At 42.9% G+C, this 11,906-nt stretch overlaps 1 protein-coding gene across 1 annotated transcript in view; it reads left to right on the plus strand.

Moving 5' to 3' along the window:
* RNF11 (ring finger protein 11) overlaps nucleotides 1–11,906 on the plus strand; it is a 32,902-nt gene extending 20,996 nt beyond the window's left edge. Inside the window, exons 2-3 of the mRNA XM_054210611.1 lie at nucleotides 8,940–9,109; nucleotides 9,694–11,906. Of these exons, the coding sequence (XP_054066586.1) occupies nucleotides 8,940–9,109; nucleotides 9,694–9,865 (342 nt within the window). The 3' untranslated portion in view covers nucleotides 9,866–11,906. The remainder of the gene's footprint in view (nucleotides 1–8,939; nucleotides 9,110–9,693) is intronic.

Here is an 11,906-nt window from a genome sequence, read left to right on the forward strand (position 1 = left end):
CCTTTCCAGAAAGTAAATATGTGTCTGAAAGAAGTGTGAACGATTCTCCTATTTCTGCGTGGACTGTTAGCGTTCTGTCAGCTTTTCCATCGTAGCTCCAGAGTGCTTCCCCCGTCTCTCGTGCTTGAATGCAGCCTCCAAAAAATGTGTTAACTGGATTCGTTTGTTTGGGATGTTCTTTTTGCATTTTTGCTTCCTGCTACGCAGCAGTTTCACAGTGGTAAGTGAATGGGACACAGTAGGTTCACTCTGTACCTTTCAGCAGAGGAGACAGCCTGAGAGATTTATTTGTTTTCAGCCTCTTCTGCTACAGGACCATTTTCTTCTTCCCAAAACTTCAGGGTTTTATTTGTCGTTAAATAAATGCTCCTCATTTTTCCAGCAGCCGTCTTACTTGAACCATAAGTACTGTGTTTAACGTAGCCATAGCACTGTAATAACTGCCTGCGCTTGCCAGGCAAAAGAAGGGGTTTCTGCAAAGATAACCGCTTGGCGTGAGTAGGAGAGAACATGTACCAATAATGCAGATGTTGTGGTTTGCGTATGGGGTAGGATGATCCGCAGACATGTGCTGTCCTTCTACCACCAGCTGCGGAAATGGGTGCTGGCCCCTTCTGCTAGATTTTCTCCTTACCCAGCTGCTTTTGCTTTGTCGTCCTTGGGGTGCATGTGTCTCAGGAGGATGCATTTTGTGCCTGAGTGTCCTTAATTTAATGTTTAGGGGGAACTGTTCTGTTCTTTCCTGGCTTTGCTCACTGCAGCAATTTGTCAGAAAAGCATGAATCTTTGTAAATTGTTTATGGAACTTTTCCTTCCCTGTATTAAAAAAAAAAAAAAAACACACAAAAAAAAAACAACCCAAAAAATCCCCAACCAACAACAAACCATTACAATAAACATGCTAGGAGCTGTAATAAGAGGACTTTGTTATCTCTCAGAAGGTGTGGCCTGATGCTGTAAGTGGAGCTGTCAGTGGGGCTGTCTGGAGAGATGGAGTCAGCTCTCTGGTGAGCAGTTCGATGGTCTGGGATGTGTCGGTGTATGTGTTAGCCACTTCCCTGAAGAAATTCACACCCTGGTGTTTGGTGGGATCGCTGGAGAAAGGAACAAGGACAGCTAAAACCAACATGAAGCTGGCAAACAAGAATTCAGGTAGTGGGACCATACCCAGGGATGTGGCTCTTGAGTCAGAGAAACCTGCTTTGCAGCCTGGAAATACAAAAACTGTCTGGCTGTGTCAGGAGACCTTGCTTCCAGGGATTAATTACTGCTTTTTAATTACTGCTTTTCCCCTACAACTCGTTCTTGCTAATCTTCTGTATTTAGGTTTGCATTGATGGTTAATCAAATTTCAGAGCAGGTGACTACAGAGCAGCAGGTGATCTCCGTCTGCCAGGTAGGGCTGGGCTTGCACTGGCCAAGCTGAAAAGGGCACCGCCAACTATTTATCCTGGCAGTAGGTAGCCTTCTTGGGTTTGCGTGACAGCACAGGTAGGAAGCTTGAGAATCAAGTCCCTTTCTCTAATAAATCAAGTCCCTTTCTCTAATAGCCCTTGTCACCATCTAGGAAGGCAGCAGGCAGGACACATCTGGTTTGTAGCTGCTCTCTGTCTGCCCCAGCCCTGTTTTCAGTAGCAAAGCTGAGCTCAGGGGACAGGGGATATTTTAAAAGTCAGTAGCCAGGACTCCCTTTCCTTCAGGGCTGCTTATCTTTTCAAACTCTTCAGATACATTTATTTCTCAGTAATTTCAATGGAATAATTGTGAAAAATTTACAGTTTTAGTAATAGCTTAAAGGAGGCTCTGCCATCACTGCAGAACAACCATGGCTTTCACCAAAAAACACCTTCCTCTGAAATGCTAGATGGCTCAGCCCGGGTGTTGCTTCTAAATTGGCGTTAGCAGCTGGAGAAATGCTGTGCAGATTCTGCAGGTTCCTCTCCTCTGTTGCAGACTGTTTCCTTAGTCTGTTGTTACATTAATTACTGACCATATCTACAATGCCCAGTTCCTGCAACGCCAGAATTGTTATTAATCTTCCCTTAAGAGCGCTCTGGTGGGAAGCATGTACAAACCTGAACGCATCCCAGGCGCAGGGGAGCCCTTGCTGGGGTTTGGAGCATTGCTCTCCTGCTGGCTACGGACCAGTCAGATGCTAGCGCACACGTTTATCTAAATGATAATTGTGATGCTAATAAAACCCCAAAGGAAAAACTGAGATGCGAAACTTTTTATGTTGCGGGGTGGGTCTTTTGTCCCTCAGAGCTGTCAAACTTAGCAGGGAATATATCTAAGGAAAGTAAAAGTAAAGTGGTTTTGTTTAAAATGATCACAAACAGGTAAAGTAAGCTCTCTTCAGCAAGCAGTATAGCAGAACAGTCCCTTAATAAATCTTAAAAAATGAAGTTTACATTTATTGGCCTTAAACTTCCATATGAATCAAATATACTTTCAAAATCTAAATGGTGTGGTTACTCTCCTTAGGGAGGAATGTGGGCATCCTGAGAAATGCAAGGAGTCAGCCATATTTTAAAGGTGAGCGTGTGTTTAGCAGAGCAGTGTAATGAATCTGTTTTGAAAGGTATTATTTGTTGGGAAAGGACTTCTTGGATCTTCACGCTTCTCGCATAAATGAAGAGAATCAGTCTTTGGCATCCTTGAAAATTTGGTAAAGGATCAGTTACAGTTTTGCTTAATACGGTGTTGATGTCTAATAGCTCTTCTGACTACGTTACTGTTAAGTGAACGGGGTCTGCTGGACAAACCCTTGCTTTAGATTCCAGCTTGTCCCAGAACGGCTCCTCTTGAGCACACGTGTGTCCGCTCTGGTTGTCTGTCCCAACTGTCTTCTCCAAGCAGGAGAGGTGAGAGGAGGGGATTTTTCTTTCAAAAGAACATTTTAGCATAAGTGCTCCGCTATTGCAGTTATTTATACTGACTGGCTACCTGGAAGCAGGAATATAAAAGATTGGGTAACAGTATATACCATTACATGGTATTTTATAGCAACTGGTATTCAGCTTTATAAATGAACTGTTCTCTTCTGTATGGCGGAAAAAGGTTTTTTATAGTTGGCAGGCTGCTTGTAATATTCTCAGGATTATTAAAGTAAGCTGTAGTTGTCGTATAATACACAATATAATGGTGAGTGGTTTTACAGTAATATGTCTTGGGGGAGGATGTTATTTCAGAATGTGTATTCGCATATGGATGGAGTTTGAGTCTTTTCACCCCGATCAGAATGGCATTCACAGAAAAGGCCCCTGGACCATCATTCCAGCGAGTTCCTTATGAGTAATAAAGCAGCAAGAAAAGAAAATTTCATAAAATTCAGTGGGGATTTTTCAAAAAAAAAACCCAAAAAGCACATTATTTTTTTTTTCCTCGCACCTCCTTACTTTACATCTATAAACTGAAGTTGTTCTTGTCTAAATTAGTTATTTAGGCTTCCTGCTAAGCATCTCACCTTAGAGGTGAGAAAATGGGAAAGCGGCGAGGCTGAAAGATGTGTGCGGTGAGGATGAGCGAGGTTGTGCGGCTGTCGGAGCCGCGGAAGGGCCAGGCCACTTTTCCGATGGGTGTTTGGGGGCTGGCGAGCAGTAAGGTGTGTGTGGCCCAGGCACAGCTGTATGTGAACCGCTGCTGCCGGAAAACACGTTTCAAGAAAGACATTTGCATATCGGAGGGATTTCTCAAAAAAAGAGCTGTGGGAACGTCTGGGGAAATTCAGATTGAACTGTTATATTTGCATTAATTAATTAGGCAGCAGCCGCAAGGAGCGTAAGCGCTGTACCTACTGGTGTTTAAAAAATGTAAAAAAGACTTTGGATAAACATAGCGAGGAAGATGTTTGTCTGCTTTGTCAGACTGATTTAACAGATATGCTGTTGATCTGGTGTTAAAAAGCAAATAAATACCTCAGGGCAAGATGCACTGAGAGCACTGGATTAGATGAGGAAGAAAATTTAGAGCTGGAAAGCGAGCAAAGTGGTCAATAGGGGAAGGCAGGTGGCCGTGGACAGGATCTCGGGGACAGCGGTGAAGCTGTAACCTCTGGAACTATTAGATGTTACGAATTATTCATCTCACCTTTGACCTTCCTGAAAGGATAATTTGTGTGTGTTGGTGCAATTATTAAAAACAAACAAACAAACAAAAGCCCTGATAAACATACTGCTGATATGTGGTGTAGAGGGATCTTAAAATAATCTTTATCCAGGGATTAAGAGTTTCTGATCTACCACTGACCTGTTTTCAGAGTATTACAAGTCATTGCACTTGCAAAAACAAGATGAAAATGCTGTCAAACAAGAGGAAAGCAGATTTACAGCAGCATAAGTAACCAAGGTAGGCTGCACTGATGAGAAAACTTCAAACTAAAAATCGGGCTTGATGAAACCTCCTTTTCCTAGGCGAGAACCCAAAGCGTGCTTGGGAATCTGTGTGCAGAAACAGCGTCTGCGCCTTTTAAGCCATGTGTGAAAACGTTTATTTTCATTGGAAGTGAAAAATGCAGACCTCCAGATGCCCTCCATGAATTTTTTTTTCCCCCTCGAAGAAGGAGGAGCCTGGGTGAGATGGAGACACAAACCCTGCTGTAGGCCTTAAGACTAAATTCGTGCTGTTATTTAAGGGCGGAATAAACATGAGGAAGGAGAGACTTGTGCTGGCACCACCTACTTTGTGAACGACAAAAAGTTGTGCATCTCCAGGACTGGGGCCATCTGAGATATTTCATCACTACTAAATTCATATGGGGAAAAAAAAAATTGATTACAGCAAATTAAGTGCCAGAAAGTGATTTTTATTCCATTGCCTGACACTAATATGTGGTTTTGATTATTTGTTTTGGCCTTTTTTAAGTTTTTTGCATGGAGGAATAGAGTTCATCTTGGTTCGAAACGCCTGACATCTTTATCAAATGACAAATAACACGGACTTTGGCTAGAAGTTCAGTATTTCGTAATTCTGTCTGCAAGAACATTTTCCGTGGTAGATAAAAGTGAGACACCAAAGCAATAAATTCATGCTTGTCTTTGGAGTAAAATAATAATTACTTGGGTAATAGAATCTCTTTTATATATATACACACAGTCAGGGGCCTCTACCTATAAATGTTGACTGAAGTCTCGAATCCTGACATCGTTCCCCTTGAATATCCATGCTGGAGCGAGCAGGACCTTGCCTTAACGTGGGCTGATAAAAGCAGCCGTTATAAACTGTGAAAGGTTTGGAAAGGGGTGATTAAACCCGCATGGGCAGGGCTGCACTCTGGCCTTACAGCCGGCTTGAAATTACTGTCGGATGAGCTTAGCTTCCAAAAATGCTCCAGAGCTTTGGTCATGGAGAAAGCAGAGGATGCAGCTGCTGATGCTGGGGCTGCCGGAGCCTGGCTCGACTGGTGTGTGTGTGTTGGGGGGGGTCAGGGTCTCGCCGAGGGAGCACTTCACCCAGTCTGCTCCGTCTCTTCCTTGGATCCCACTGGGGATACGGCATGTCCCTCCGATGAACTGAGTTGGGGAAATCTGGGCTCTTGTATTCTCATGAATAAATAGTTTTAAACATTTTTAGACTTGTACAGGTATAAGCACACCTTTTATCTGTCGGAAGGGAGAGGACTGGTTTGAAAAGGTCCTCGTCTATGACTCTGTGCGGCTGCGTTCTTCCGTTTTGCTGGTATGTCTGTATCCAGGGCCCTGCTTGCTTCGCTTCATTTGGGCAGGCTTTTAATAGTAATCAGGAGGGGAGATTAAAGTGCCACCAGACAGCGTGCTGAGAAAGTGCAGCAGATCATGGGTATTGAGTGGTCATCCATTTTTATTTACAGTAGTACAATTTTATGCATTTTTCACAACAGCTTGGCAGCTACACCAACCCCATTTTTTGTAATCACAAGCATGAAGACGTCATGGTGAAAGACAGCACCATTTCCACCCAGATTTACTCATCTGACAAGAGATTCTTGTCTAGTGTGTGAAACTGTAGAAGCCCACAGCTGGCAACTATAAATTCCTGCCGTAATTGGTTATGTCAGACATGTAGCGCAGGGTGGTGGCTCTGCGGGGAGGGAACCTGAGACAGGATGCCAAAAGGAGCGTTTCCGTACAGCGCTGGCAGGCAGGAAGGCATTTGTGTATTTGGCATGGGAAAGGGACCCCAGGGGTCCATCAGCCCTGGGGTCTCCGCAGGGAATAGGACACCCCCGGGTGTAATGCAGAAGTGGGTTCCCCAGGTGAGTAGTCCCTGGGTGGTCGCTTGCAGCAAGAGCCTGTAAAGGGCTACAACAAGGGAATGAGGCTTTTGTTCTTGTTTGGCCTATTACGGGCTTAAAAGTTTTTTGTTAATTTACTGTCCAAAACTTAACTGAAACAGTCATCGGTTGGATAGCGTGACTGACGTCTCATTTCAGAATTGTCCAAATGTGATAGTTTTAACTCGTAACGGATTCTTACTGAACTGTAGTTTCCTTTTGCGGTGTAATTTGTGCTGGGATGATCGGTTTGCTGTTCTTCTGCTGTAGGCATTCACTATCAGTTGTGACTGCTAATTTCAGACATTTTGAGAGTTTCTTGGATCTTTTTTCCTCTTCCTCCTATTCCCTCCTTCTCCTTCCCATCTATTTCTGCATTATCACTTGCAGCCATGGTTTTGCCAAGGGGGGCTGTAGTAAACACAGAAGCCTCCCCTCCTCCTGCCCCTATTGGCACCGACCTGGGCCAGGCATGTGGTTAGTAATCCCGCTCCTCTTTTCCGAGACGGGAAGGAGGGTGCATCTCTCTCCACGTGCAAAATGTTCTGTATGCCTCTGTGACAAATAAAGGAGCCAGCAGTAAGGTCTTCTGCTATTGATTTAATAATCTCTCCAAAGAAGTATAGCAAAGCCTTGGCGGGTGGGGGGGAGGTTACCGATAGTTTGTGGTGTTAAGTTCTTGAAACATAAAACGAGGACGGGGCTCTGCCTTGAGCAGAAGTGTTCAGTGCAGAGGGTCTGCAGCGTTTGAGGCGGCGGGGGGAAAAGCTTTATTTTGCTGGCACCAAAGGTTGCAGAGCTGCTTCGTGAGCGCTGCTCTATCTGACAGGGCAACCCTGGCTTCAGCTGGTGCTTTTCCCCATCCAAACAATGATTAGAAAATACTTTAGATAACTTGAACCATTAAAACGCAGCTGATCTAGAAGAAACCTGTGATTCTGTGAAATACGGTTTAGAGTAGCCAGGAAATTAATCAAACTTACAGAACCACTGGCATTTTGTCTTTTGAACCTTCTCATAATTCCTCTGAGTTCTGCTAGGAAATGGGAGGGGCAAATCCTAGCGTAGCTAAACTGAGAGAAGACTCTGGATTTTACCCCGCAGCTGAATTGCAAGTGGTAGGCATTGTGTTAAAAGAAGAATTGCCAGGCAGACTTGTATTTCTGCCTGGCGTTTCTTGTAAGCAAGGACTTCTGTTGCTGGGCACCCCCGGTACTGGAGAAAGGCTGCGCGCTGCTGGGGCCGCTTTCCCCTGGCCGTCCAGAGCCCTGTCTGTGCTTCTGCTTGCCGTGCTTCCTAGCAGTGAAGGAAGAGTCGCTTTATCAGGTTTTACAAGTGCGTTAAACCCCATATCTGGGCTTTGCCGGGTGTTGGCGTCAGCGAAGACTGAACGCTGCCCTAGAGCATTGCCAAAAGGCACAGAGGGAACAGGAGAGGGGAGCGCGGCTGTGTTCCTGCTGCTCCAAACACTTGGGACATGCCCACAGCGGTCCAAGGACGAGGGGGAGTTTGGCAGTGGGACCGATGGCGGAGGTGATGTGAGCTGCATCAGCGCTTCTGCGGTGCAGCGACTCATGCTCCGTCAGCCTGCTTATTTTGCAGCAATGTCCTCTGAAACATCAACTCTTGCATTTCTCAAACGGAGGAATAGATGCTCTTGTGTCCCTGATGCACTGGGTTTATTTTCGTAACACATCTATAAGTTGAAATTTTTTTTCTGCTGTTTAAGAAATACCATCAAAATAGGCCTATTGCAAGAAATCATCTCCCTATTAACAGTAGGGCTGCTGGCCAACACTGTCCTAATAGTGTCTCCTGTTCAAAGTTGGTATTTATGTCCAAAAAAGTGCTTTAAATGCAAGTAAGTACCATGTTAATAAAAACATTAGTGACAATACTTGCTCTAAAGTTCGTTAACATTCAAGAGAAGCTTCTGAGAACGTGGCAGAGGAAGGACTGCATCATAGCTCCATGTCGCCTGTTTTTTGTTTGGGAAATATGTGCTTTAAACACACAGCAGTTGAAGTCCAGCTAGGGAGAACTTGTAAAATCATGCTAATCTATGAGAGCAAATGTAAAACTTACTTAAGCTATTCTTTGTGTTGTCCAGGCGAAATGTTTAAACACACAAGAATTACATGTGCAGTTCTGGGTTGGAGCTTGCGTGGCCCAGAACAGTTCACATAAGTTTTGGTTACTACAGAACCAATAAAACCTTCTTCTCTAAAACTCTTAAGAATAGGCACTGGCCTTATTTTTGCAAATTATTCTTCCTAAAGGTTAGAAAAAAATAATCTACTTACTGCTGCAAGTACTGGGGTCTCTTCCTCAGCTGTTACCTTGTTCAGTTTGGTATCTAAGCAGTTCCCCAGGTGCATGTAAGGTTTATTTGCCTGCCGTCGCGGTGGGGTTTGTTGCACGCGTATTTCACGTGTGAACAATTCCTTCCTGCAGACAAAAAGCTTTTGCAGAGAACAACCACGAGCAGCTCCTTGCTCAAGATACCGGCCTCAATTCTTTATCCCATTCTCAACATAATTATAGCCCCAAAATTGCAAAGTAGGAGTGGGAGATCATACAAACATTTGTAGGACTAAGAGAGGACAGTTAAATACATTGTCCGTACCGTGGTGCGAAATGCTAGGGAAGCCTCTGTGGGTTTTTTTTAACTGGAATATTTTCATTTTAGGAGCAAGTCCCTGTTCCTGTTTATCACCCGACTCCTAGCCAGACTCGGCTAGCAACACAGCTGACAGAAGAGGAACAGATCAGAATAGCGCAGAGGATAGGCCTTATTCAGCATCTACCTAAGGGAGTCTATGATCCTGGACGAGACGGCTCCGAGAAGAAGATCAGAGAGTAAGTTACAGAAACCGAACTGAACTAATGTGGTCGTTGCGTTGGTTTATAATATTGCCCTGGGAAATCTGATCTTGTCCTGCTGTCTTTGCCTTATTTTCAGGAACTGTAATATAATGTAGCTTTCTGAAAAAAAAATGACCATGCAGAAGGCGCTTTCCTGTTACAGGTGAAACTTACTTTCCTGACCCATGTAATTCATGCCCTTAACAGCTTTTTTTTCCCCTCTTTATCCTCTCTTCCCAGGGAAATAATTTCATGTTACTTCCTCACCTTTATGGCTCCCTTTTACCATTTCTAATTTCATGCGCTGAGCTGCCCCCACCATGGCTATAGGCGGCTTCCTGCCCTCGCTAACGGTGTAACCATGGGCACACAGACCACAAAGGAAACACCAAAAAAAAAAATCTAGTGCTTGGTGGAGCCAGCGCTGAGAGCGCTAAGAACTGCTCACGTTATCTATGAGTACTAAAGTTTGTTGTACTTGAACACATCCAGGAGTAGATATTGCACTACTTCTCATTTCCACTGTGGTTAACAGCAGCTGAAATATTTTTATCTTTTTTTTTTTTCTTCCTCCCCAGATGTGTCATTTGTATGATGGACTTTGTTTACGGGGACCCTATCCGATTTCTGCCGTGCATGCACATTTACCACCTGGACTGTATAGATGACTGGTTGATGAGATCCTTTACCTGTCCATCCTGCATGGAGCCAGTGGATGCAGCACTGCTTTCATCGTATGAGACTAACTGAGCCAGGGTTTCTCCACTGAACCTTCCAGGAGACCATCCACTCTAATGGGTTTGATCCTTTTGTCATTCAGCCCAAAGAGCCAGGAATTAGGAATTAAAATCGTGCACAAAGTATACATTTCCTAATAAATAAATAAAAAAATATTCCTGAATGGCTGCAAATATCGGAAAAACCATAGTATTTTAGAGACTATAGAAAAAGTAGGTTGTTATTTTTAATGTAAAGCCTTGACCCACCATTGTCTTTTAATGTTTGTTCTTACACCCATATATAGGAATTGTGTAAAGTGTTACGGCGACTGTAAATGTTTAAACTGCGTGTATCCAATTTTATTAGCAGCAAGATAAGAGTATTTTTTTCCTAAATAAAGTAACCAGTTTTGTTCTGATTCTTTTCACAAGTCCTGGCATTTGGGTCAAGGCTTTATTGAAATCTACATTTTATAACACTGGCACAAAGAAATAGTTTTAAGCTTGTTTGCACAGTTCTTTTTCTTTTTTTTTTTTTTTTTTTCTCCATTGGAGATGGAATTCATTGCCTTAGGTCTTTTTAATAGTGTATTGTTATTGTTGGGCTGGCTCTATGCTTGAAAACCAGTTTATTTATAACCTGTTAAAAGTGCTATATTTTGTTTGCAGTTAGGAATATGCAGACTTCAAAGTGATCTGCTAGCCTGTAAGCAAACTGAGATGCATTATCCCTTTTCTACAAGTGATGTGGAATATGAAGATATGAAACAAGTCCTACAACGAAATTATGGTTTCGTGGTTTTTATAACTTCGGTTTTGATGAAACAACAGTCCTTAAACTTCGTCACCTTTAACTTGACCAGGTTAAAAGTGGGCCAGAGAGACAATAGTCAAGCTGCCATGACTGAAACAAAAATTATTTGGAACTAATGTAGTGTTAGCATTGATCACTTATTCTACTTCTTGCTCCCTAAAAATGGTTGTCTCTGATCATAGTAAACGGATACTGCATCTCTCGTTCTTGTAGTTCTTAGGTTATCAGAAGTTAAGAATAAACATACTGTATCTCAGTCTCCTGTATTAAATCTATCTGTTAAGCCCTGCTGGCCGACGCATCAGTCCACCAAGCAGATACGAAATCAGATATGAGAAAAATATATTTTGTTCTGCACGTAAAGGCAAAATTCCTATAAATACAGACTGTCGGACTAGCAGTTGAGGGGGGAAACAGTCCTGCTATAGCCAGAATGACGCAATTAGCTAATTTCTGTAGCAAACAGTATGTGCTTGTTAAGAGATGGTCTAGCAAAAATTGTAGCTGTAAAGACCTTTTATCCACTTGGCATGTCTTTGTTTGGGGTTTTGGTTTTTTTTTCCTTCCCTCCTTAATGTACCCTACTGTGACTTTTATACATTCGACGCAACGCCGATACATTGAGAAGTCCTGGTGTTGCAAAATGAGATGTAATCTCAAGTTAACCACAACAAATCAGGGACTGTTCTTGGTTGTTTTTCATATACAGTTTGAGTACTTGGTACCACAAGTTGTGTTTAAAGACCCAAGTACTTTGAAGACTTAGTCTACTTACAATATAGAAGAATTGTGCACGCTATGGATAATTTTTTTTTGAAGGGTTGGTCAGCAAAATGTAGAATCACTATGTTGGTTTATTTATTATTCCTGCAGCTGCCAGCAACCTGCTCTCTTAGAGAAGAACTCCAAGTAGCAGTCAGAAGGAACTGAAAGCAGTAGCCAGTTGTAGAGATTCACTCAAATTGCTACACACTTATCTGGACACAATTTCGTGCCGAATTCATACATACCTAATCAACATGGATCAAAATCTGGGAAGAAAGACCAGAGAGACCTGAAGTTGTGCAATATCACTGTTCCTTTTCATCATTCCACGTGTGTTCCTTTATGTCCTCCGTTTTGTCTGTTTGGTTTGGGGGTTTGGTTTGGTTTCTTTTTTTTTTCTTTAAAAAAAAAAACCCAACAAACACTGTCCACATTAATTATTCATTTCTTTATCTTGTTAAAACTGGCAAATGAACAATTTGAAAAAACAGCA

The sequence above is a fragment of the Rissa tridactyla genome, chromosome 8 (assembly GCF_028500815.1).
Source record: "Rissa tridactyla isolate bRisTri1 chromosome 8, bRisTri1.patW.cur.20221130, whole genome shotgun sequence".
Lineage (NCBI taxonomy): Eukaryota > Metazoa > Chordata > Aves > Charadriiformes > Laridae > Rissa > Rissa tridactyla.